Source organism: Lupinus angustifolius, chromosome LG11, assembly GCF_001865875.1.
Source record: "Lupinus angustifolius cultivar Tanjil chromosome LG11, LupAngTanjil_v1.0, whole genome shotgun sequence".
In the NCBI taxonomy this organism is placed as follows: Eukaryota; Viridiplantae; Streptophyta; class Magnoliopsida; order Fabales; family Fabaceae; genus Lupinus; species Lupinus angustifolius.
In genome coordinates, this window is record NC_032019.1 from 3,521,219 (window position 1) to 3,531,310 (window position 10,092).

A 10,092-nucleotide genomic window follows, 5' to 3' on the forward strand; every position below is an offset into this window, starting at 1 on the left:
TGCTCATGTGCTTCAAGAGACCCTTGTAGTTCTTCAATTCTCATTCTCCCTGATTCTTCAATTGCCACCACAACATGATCAAACTTGGGAGTCACGGTTCTCAAGACTTTCTCAACAATTGCAGCATCCTCCATTCTTTCACCACACGACTTCATTCCATTCACATGAGTTATGATTCTTGTGAAGAAATCTGCAATTCTTTCTCCCTCATCCATTTGCATAAGCTCATACTGCCTCCTCATTGTTTGTAGCCGAATTTTCTTCAACTGAGAAGCCCCTGCATAATGCTTTTCCAACACATCCCAAGCCTCCTTTGCTGTTGCAGACCCTGCAATCTTTTCAAAGTGGGCATTGTCCACTGCTTGGTGAAGGAGACAGATTGCTTTGCAGTCTCTCTTCTTGTTCTGTTTGTGAGCATTCCTTTGTGCTTCTGTTGCTCCTTCTTCTAATAATGGCAACCCTTCCTCAATAATATCTGCAACTTCTTGATAGCCAAGGATGGCTTTCATATGAATGCTCCATCTTGACCAATTCTTTCCATCAAGCACGAGGAGATTAGTGACAAAGTTTCCTGTTGCTTGAGCCATACTTGCAGCGGCAATGGCTTGATCTTTTTGTAGCTCTAGATACCAAATGTTAACGAAAATAGAAGGAGAAGAAGAAGAGTAAAGAGAGGAGTTGAGAGTTTCAATGAATGGTTACTTGATTAACAAGATATCAATCCTACTTATACAAGTTTCTATATATGGCTAACTAACAATAACTACCAAACTAAAAATAGAAACTTCTTAACCAAACTAACTAACTATTGATTACATTCCAATAGTCTACACCCAAACTTTGTTTGGGAGTTGGATTTTGAAGTGTACGAAAGGGAATGGGAAATCCTGGCCATAAAATATATTTGTTAGATGACTCTCAAGTCTTCTATTTTTTTTCATTTCCCTCCAAAATCTAACTCCCGAACAAAATGTGAGAGTCTCGTATCTTGTTTCCACGGTTGCCAATGACTTTGAACAGCTCCAAAAAGCATTCACAGGTTTCACCACTTTTTCATAATTCTTATCAATGCCATTTTCTTCTTGTAATAATGTTTTAATACCAAGATGGAGTGGATCTTTGTTAATTGATCTTATTTTGATGATCCAATACCACACATGCTGTTTCTCTTCTTTTTTAGTCATATGGTGGTTCGTTCCGTGCTTGTGATGTGAAAATGCTGAGATTGTTGATACTTTATAATGCATATTTTGCCATATCCCAAAATGAGTCCACACTCCCAACTCTTTGTATTGTTGTTTTATTGATGGAATAAACTCCACTTTAATGCCTTTATTTAGCATATATACTTCACCATTCAAATAAATAAATTTGTTATTTAAAGCTGGCTCATGATCATCATGGGCCATAGGTGATCACACTTGTTGGGGGTGAAGCCTGCTAGGACCTTAGTTAACAAGACTTAACATATCATAAGGTTTTAGAGCATTCACAATGATGAAGTCTTATATGACTTTGACACATCAATATTACATTATGATTTTATTTTGAAAACTCAATTACATACTACTTCTGATAAAGACATATTTTTTCCATTGAACTAATAATTATAAATGTGATTATCTATTTTTTCACAATATTGTTACTCTCTTTGCAAAAAGCTTACATGCACTACAAGAATAAATTAATCACTTGTTGACATGTCATACCCGAAACCATGGGATGTGTGTACAATCCTTGGAATGTAAACAGAGCAAGGTTATTCACTTTACTATTTGGGTTTTAGCCTTCAGCCCATCATAGTTAAACAAAAAACAAGTGCCAATCCAGTGATATAATTAAAAGTGTTTTTTGGGCCAAGTGTAATTTCAAAGAGTTTTATTAATTAGCATCAAAATTCGACAAAGCATAGAGAAAATAGAAACATAAAGATTTAACCATCATTATCCCAAAATCAAGAATTCAAGATTCAAGTAAAACGATCTCCACATTATTAGCAACATATCGTGAATGTTGAGAGACAATACCAAAACAACCTTGAAACGAAGTATTCTCAGAAAACAACATCCATGAAAATGTACATGATCTAGGAACTTAAAGGACCATCTAGGATGCACCTTGATGAACCTTATATTACATAACCATAGGAGAAGAGAATAATACAAGATGCACCTGCTTTATACGTATCAGGAAACAAAACTTGCCTTTGAAACTTATAGACTTTATGGATGACATGATATTATGAGGGGCTAGTTGCATACTTCTTCTCAGACTCTAAGAGATAGACAGTCATAAATACAACATATACTAGTGGCTACTTAATTATCAGAATCATAGTAATTAGTCACAAGTCACAACAGTGAGAACAACAACATGTCTTGTGTGCCTCTCAGACTTCACTTCTTAAGGAGCCCTCCAGAGAAAATCCTCTTGCAGTATGGGCTGTTGCGCAAGAATTTGTGAGGGCGAACTGCTTCAACCAAAGATGCATGAAGAGGACCCTGTATCAGAAGATAAGATACAAGAAAGGAAAGCATTACAATACTTTAAAGGAAAATGTTTTATGTACATAATCCTCAAAACAGTCTCTCCACTTATAAGGGTTAAAGACTGCATATATCTACCAGCAGACCTCACTAAGTAGGAGCCTTGTGCATTGGGCTATCATTTTAATCATTGTAAGGACATCAATCTTTCAATGTATTTATGAATTGCGAGTATATAAAGAAGATAAAATGTGAGAGAGATATTTGGTGCCAAGTACATGTTCCAAGTTCAAATTTTGATGTAAAAATAACAAGACTTATCCTGAAATGAGTAGCAAAGCATGCTATGCTGAGCTAGATATATGTTTATATATAAGAAGTTTCAAACCTTGGTCACTCCTAGAGCACGTTGAACAACATAGTTAGCATATGGATCCTGCAGAAGCTGCTCAAAGTGAGTAGCAGACAGTAATTCTCGGACTATTCTAGCAGTACTCTCTGCAACATGCTTGAGGCAACTTTCAACCACGTGACTGCTAAATTTCTGCATGGAGAGGTATACATAGTTCCCTTTGAACCTTGAAATCAGTTTGGCTGAGACACTTGGGATCTTCATCTCTATAATATGGGTAATGACATAATTTCTGCGAGATAACAAATTGAAAGTGTTAATAAAATAAGAAATAAATGCATGATACAAATGGAAACCAACTCAAACAGTAATATAAAAGCAGCAGGAATAAATTTACACACTAGGCACGTATGTGCAATGTTGGTATTTATGATTAAAAACATGCAAAAGAGTTGTGGCATCATTAAAAGAACATGAATAAGTATCAAAGACATATATAAATCTGGGATATCAATAAAATCTTAAGATCAAATTCAAATTACCCATATGGATCTTGAGCGAGGAGAAGCGCATGTCTGCATATTTCTGTCATTAGCTTATCCCTATACTTTCCCAGAGAAGAATCAATGCAACGTTGTAGTACACAACACCCATGTTGATGAGTAGCTATATCAACACAGAACTTTGTAGCAGCATCAAAAATAAACTGCCATGAATGATAGAGGGAAACAAGAATGAAGAAACTTCAAAATCAGTTTGAATCAAAATGAGCAGGTCCAAGAGACATCATACGATGAATTACATGTTAAGGCACATGCCTGTTTGAGAGATTTTTTAATTCTGCTATTGAAGTACAATTCAAGACAACTCCAAAACATAGTTGGTAGTCTAGCACATCTCACAATTCAATATGATTTGGCGAGCCGAGAATTCATATCATGTGGTGAATCACAGATGACTTTGAATTGTGTATGTATCACACCAATGGATGCAATTTTATTAGTACTATTTGTGCAATTCGATGACTTTGTAATATTCAATTTCGTGCTTTTTAATCACCAATTTTATCACAACAGGATTCAAAGAGGCTTAATAAAAAGAACTAAACTGGTCACTAGGCTGGCATTCATGCAAAACAGTTTTCAACCAGAGACAGTCACTCTGTTTTAGTTCTATTAATGTATAGTGTTCATGGAGTTACTCTGTTTTTGTTCTTCTAGTCTAGAATGTTCATACAGTCACTCTGCTCTTAAAGTATAAAAATTGATAGTGAACTTTGTTCTGCAACTGACTTACATTTCTATGAATTCTGAAGTCACCAGAAATAATCATATGCTTACAAATATGCACATCCAGAAACAAAGTATTGATCACATTACAAGTGATAGGGTAATCAAAGGAAAGTGAAAGTATAAACTAAAAAGGTTCAACAAAGTTAAAAAGTTGAGAGACTCAAAATATTTCATGGTGTTGTAACTGAAACAGTCGAAGTCCGAGACATGAGAACTGACTCATACTATAGATAAAACTATGCTAAATAATTTTTGAAATATGTTTGTACAACTTGAATATCACAGAAATGCTGGATGCTCTGTGTGCTGATGATCAAAGAGCATTGTGTTCTAGGATGATGATGTTAATCAAGTTTCCAATGATGACGCCATAGAGCTTAAAATAAGTTGAGATAAGTTTGAAATCTCAATTGCTTGACGCATTGCATGCTTACTCATTATGACAAATATTAACAATCCAAAAGCTTACCAACATTTTTTATGCATTTTTATTGGGGCTATGGTCGAGACTGTATGTATCTATCGCAATTGTGAAAAATATCATCAATATGGTTGCAAAGAGTGCCAAAATCAAAATATTGGGGCCACAATTGCCATTACACACCACAATTTAGAACTTGCCTTGAATCATAATGCAAAACAAGTTAGAAAAGGCATAGTACTAAAAGTTAAAGAAAAAGTGTTATACCTCATTATCTTGACAGCTGAGGCATTGCAAGCAACGTTGTATAACATGATTTCCATTCAGATCCTTAATAAGATCAACAAAACCTGGCTGAATGGCAGACCTTAGCAATGAAACTTGCGTCTTAGTCTTGAGGGTCTCAATCAGTTTCTGAACGACTCGTGTACTGAAACAACAATACAATTAATCCACTGACCAAAAACAAAATAACACATGCATCATCATATTGATATAAGAAACAGAACAATCTTTAATTCGAACTTACCCATGTGTGTTCATGGAGGTTGTGACAAGTTGTCCTGGTTCTCTAGTCAGCATTATCACAATCTGCAACCTTTGATCTTCTCTACAAACATCAAGCAACTTTTGCACAAGATAGTTCCCAAAAGGGTCAATCATGAGTTCAACAACATAGCCTATGACTCCATCAAACACAACTCTCATCACTTCAGGGGGTCCATCATCAACCATTCTCTGTAGGAAGCGACAACCATTCTGATCCTTAGCCAGAACATATATGAAACCTTGTGTGTCAGCCAGAGAATAAAATTTGTGAAGCAAGGACTCATGGATAACACTTCCTAGAGTGCTTTTGCTACTATTTTCATGACTAACCGGAACATTTGGAATGAATTGAGGAACTTTCTGTTGAATTCCAACCTCATTGCAGGAATTGTTTTTGCACATGCATGCATTGTGAACACAATATTTTACATCTTCCCCTTGTAAGATAAAACTATTATCACAGTTAAATGCTAAAGGGTCCTCTCCATTTCTTACTTGGGAAAGATCAATGTTGGGAGTGGCCCTTGCCCTCTGAGTATTTAGATTCAAACCAAGATTTTGTTGCATATTTGGAGAGAAGGCGAAGGGACTGTTTACATTCCAGTCTGCATCAAGTGACTGTGAGCATAGAAAATCATCACACGGGTAAGAGGTAGTAGCAAAAGATGGGTTTGGGTTGTGAAGTTGAAATTCTCCATAACATGGCGTTCTACCATGATTCTCAAATGGAGGAACAAAAGTGGAACCTTTAGTATCTGGGGTGGCCTCATTATCGAAATGTTGAAATGGGTTAGTTGTTTCTTGTTTAATGAAGGAACGAATATTTGGATTCGAAGAACAAGGAAATGTGAGTGAGCTCATGTTATTATATCCCATAGTACTATCATTTCCACTTTCAGGTTCATGATCATTCCTAATGTTCATTCCAGAGAAAAACTCACACAGTCTCAAATCATCTGAGGAAGACTGAGACTGAAAATGAACGTTCCTATTATGAAAAGTAGATGAACATTCAAATGGCGATTTATCACCATACAAAGAGAAAGGATTCATAAAAGCAGATTCAGGCGACGTGAAAGAAGCCACGTGATCACGATAAAGATTGATCAGATACGGTGGCTGATTAGGAAACAGGTTCAACCACATTCGTAGCTCATCGTCGTTTCTCATAGCATTGTCTGCGTTTTGGTGAGGTAATGTGAACATTGTCCTAAAACAAAGAAACAAAAAAAAACGATTCAAAATTAAGAGACAAAAAAAGAAGAAGCGTGGGAAAGCAAAATAATAAAACAGAGAAGGTGGTGGAATTACAGAAATGGAAGAATAGAAAGTATGGAACGTTGGTGTCAGGAGTTGTTGTTTGTTGAGGTAGTAAGAGGACTAGGAGCAGTATAGTAGTAATAGCAGCATTGGGATCTCACCTTTGTTTGGCTATTTCTGAGGAACGGAACAAACAAATCAACAAACAATATCAAATATCAGAGACAAAGGTTTTTTTTTTAATTTAATTTTTATTATTTTGATAGTGACCGGTTTACCAGCACACATGTACGGCTGGTTTGTCGCGGTTCGCCCCAAAACCAAGCAGCAGCAACAACCTTTTGCAGCACTAGGCATACACCTTCAGCTTCCAAATTTTCTCTTTCTTGTGACGCAAGACTCGTGTGAGATTATGTTTGTTGCATACAATTGTCATCGTCTGTAATACGTTAAAATCACTAATGTTGATATGATATATATATATATATATACCAACCTTTTCATTATAAATGGCAAAATTATTCATAATCCAAAATTCATTCAAATTAATTTCATCCAAATCCATCCGTTAGAATTAATTGATATAATCCAATAGATAGTGTTGATAATAGATGGATTCAAATTTATCTATTATATTCAATGGATATTCATAGGTATATCCATTTGGATGGATACCCAATCCATCCAAAAAAATAAAGATAAAAATCTCTCTCACCTTTTTAAGCACAATTTCACACATTTTACAAAAGTTGAAAATTGCTATTGTGATTTTAAAAAGTGCTTATAAAAAAAGTATAAACGATTTCGGCGGTAGTGTTTTACCCCAACATCTTATTGTAAAGTATAAATATATCAATTTTGTAATTAACTAATGTGATAATATAATAATAAAATGAAATATTTCAATATCATGGAATATTGCATATAACTTATGGAAGTCTCAATTATTAGGAGTGTAAGTGGTTCCGGTTTAAATCTGAAACCGATGAAACTGAATCGAACCATAAAATGCGGTTCGGTTCCGCGGTTCGGTTCAGTTTTTTTATTTATAACCATTTAAGTTTGGTTCGGTTCACGGTTTTATAAATTTTGGAACTTTTAGAACCCAACCGCATATTAAAAAATAATTTTATTTTATATTTGAATAGTTAAACTTTAAAGTTAGGAGATAAAATATGATTAAGAATTTAGAATTATTAATACATATATGCTATAAATAAGATGCAAATAGAAAAAATAAATTAGTAAACAAACCTAAATATCTATTATCTCTATTATCCATTGAGAAGATAGAAAAAAACTAAAAAACTAGTATACATTTTGTCAATATTCAGATATGAAATTAATTAAATAAAGAAACTAAGAAACTAAAAGAAAATAAAGGAAGAATTTGAGGACATTACTAATGATGTGGAGTATTAGATGTTCTCTTGGACTAAAATATTGGTACCAAGTTTGTCATTCTTAAATTTTGTTGGACATTGTCGGAGATTTTGTGGACTAAAATTTCAAGTTTGTAGTGCGTTGAGATGTTGAATTATTATTGTTTTACTATAAAGAGTATTAAATATTTTACTATTGATGTGTTTAGTATTCATTTAGTTGACTTTATACCTTGCAAATTTTGTTCATCTATTTCTTAAAGGATTTTCTTTAAAGAAGTTAAAAAATCGAACCGTTAATGAACGATTCGGTTTGGTGCCTAAATAAAATTTACGGTTAATCGAGTAGAACCGAACCGTATCTTTGAGTTAGGTTTAGTCACTAAATTGGGTCAAAAACCGAACTGTATCTTTGTGTTAGGTTTAGTCACTAAATTAGGTCAAAAACCGAACCGAACTTTTACACCCCTGCCAATTATGTTGCACCTGAGATTCTTGCTTATAAGAGTGCTTATAAAAAAACTTCACAAATTCACCTTTTTAAAAATGCTTATAAAAAAAACAATTTTTAAAAGTGTTTGTTAAGAAAATTATTTTTTAAAATGTGTTTTTTTAAAAATATTACCTTTTAAGAGTAATTTTTAAAAAAACACTTTTACTTTTTTTTTAAATTGATATTTAAAAATGATTTATTAAATAAGAATTTTTAAAAGAATTTTTTTCTTCAAATTGCTTTACTAAAATTGTTTTGTTCTAGGTTGGATATCCATCCATCAAAATATATACATGGATAGAATATATGGATTGGAATTCATTGAATATGGATGGATTAGATAATTTAAAAATGTGATGTAATGAATTTATATGGATTGATTGATAGTTTTCTATCCCTCCATTAAGATCCAAATCAAATCCAAACTCATTCAATTACCACTCCTACTTTTCACAATCCTAATTACTCTTTGAAATTTAAATTTTTATTTAAGTTTGTGGGATAAGATTACATACAACTACATCTACACAATAAACATTTTGACATACAATACAGTGGAACGATAAACTGAATGAATCTGGGCATGGGAAAAGCAGTATAAAATACAAACAAATCGTTTAATTAGTATACTAATGGTTATTTTCAATGAACATGATACAAATTATTTTATTTTTTCCTAAGCATCTGTTTGAGAATCTATTATAGGGTTATTAAAGCAAAATATTTGAATTTAAGAAACATAAATGCCATTAATTATATTTAAAGTAAAAAAAAAATATTTGGTATATTTGGAAATTTTCTCAAATCCTATCCTTTATTAAGCTGAGTCAGCAAAACATACTAAATCAAAATTTAGATTAGAAAACCATCTATTTACAGTTTTTTATACGAATGATAGACATGATAACTCTAAATTCATATATAAATTTGATGTTACACTAAATTTACAAAATGCCAAAAATATTGTTACATTTGTTTGGACCATTTCAATGCCATTGGTAGTCTCTTGGACTGTTCCACAATACAAACACATTTAGTTAAAAAGGAGGGAAAAGGGACACTTTTAAGTGAATTACAGTGACATATAGACATGTAGTGGAACATGATTATTGTTGTTGCTATGATAGTAGGAGTGAAATACGAATATGATATTCCTACTATTGTTTCAGACCAATCAAAATGTGTTATTATATATATAAAAAAATTATAAGAATATAAAGTAATATTTTTATATTATTTGATGATACTCCATTGGATAGGAATATAAAGACAAGATACTCTTGGGATAGAGGATCCTGATCAAGGTGTTCAGGTATAAATAAACCAATTGGAATGCACTGCCAATTTAGCCATTGTTTCCACTCCCACAAATTAAAGTGGCTAGTATGATTAAATATAGTCGCATTAACATGTTGATGTTGCTTCACATATCATATGTTCAGGGTTTTTTTTTACACATGACATACTAATGAGTAGTTGTTAGGTGTGAGTGAATATATCTTATTAGCAAAGTTATAAATATGACTGGAGTGTTATAATATTTAGTTGGGTAATTCACATGTATATGAAAAAAATAATAGTGACACTACCAACAAACATGCAGGGTATCTACATTACAATGACAACTTTTTAGAAAAAGTTAGTTAAAATGTTGAAAATATTCACAAATAGGCACATTTGTTATTTTTAGCTTAGCCGTTAGGCATCTTCCTCATGTGGCTTTGAGACTCACAGTCACATACCACTCCACTTTCATTCATATTACAATTTCAACCTCCCATTTAGAAAACACTCCGGCTCTCTCTTGCATCCACTTTGCGAATTTATGTATTCTCGTTTTCTTTGGTCTAAATTGTA

At 33.1% G+C, this 10,092-nt stretch overlaps 1 protein-coding gene across 3 annotated transcripts; it reads right to left on the minus strand.

Annotated features, from left to right (window-relative positions):
* LOC109359467 (putative pumilio homolog 8, chloroplastic) lies at positions 2,038 to 6,599 on the minus strand. Of its 3 annotated transcripts, XM_019604143.1 has the most exons (7): positions 6,412 to 6,526; positions 5,290 to 6,310; positions 5,081 to 5,181; positions 4,819 to 4,981; positions 3,381 to 3,544; positions 2,875 to 3,130; positions 2,038 to 2,501 (listed from the first exon to the last, which is right to left on the minus strand). In XM_019604143.1, exons 2-7 carry the CDS (start codon positions 6,304 to 6,306, stop codon positions 2,397 to 2,399), a joined length of 1,806 nt encoding a protein of 601 aa, XP_019459688.1. In that variant the 5' UTR covers positions 6,307 to 6,310; positions 6,412 to 6,526; the 3' UTR covers positions 2,038 to 2,396. The 3 variants fall into 3 exon arrangements, with proteins under 3 accessions (XP_019459688.1, XP_019459687.1, XP_019459686.1); XM_019604142.1 differs by having other exon boundaries at positions 5,081 to 6,310; positions 6,522 to 6,599; XM_019604141.1 differs by having other exon boundaries at positions 5,081 to 6,310.

Excerpts from the sequence above, each read along its gene's own strand:
- LOC109359467 (XM_019604142.1), bottom strand. The coding sequence starts at position 6,306 with ATGTTCACATTACCTCACCAAAACGCAGACAATGCTATGAGAAACGAC. Across the intron at positions 3,545-4,818 it reads TCAGCTGTCAAGATAATGAG|TTTATTTTTGATGCTGCTAC; the intron begins GTATAACACTTT and ends CATTCATGGCAG. Across the intron at positions 3,131-3,380 it reads CTCGCTCAAGATCCATATGG|AAATTATGTCATTACCCATA; the intron begins GTAATTTGAATT and ends GTTATCTCGCAG.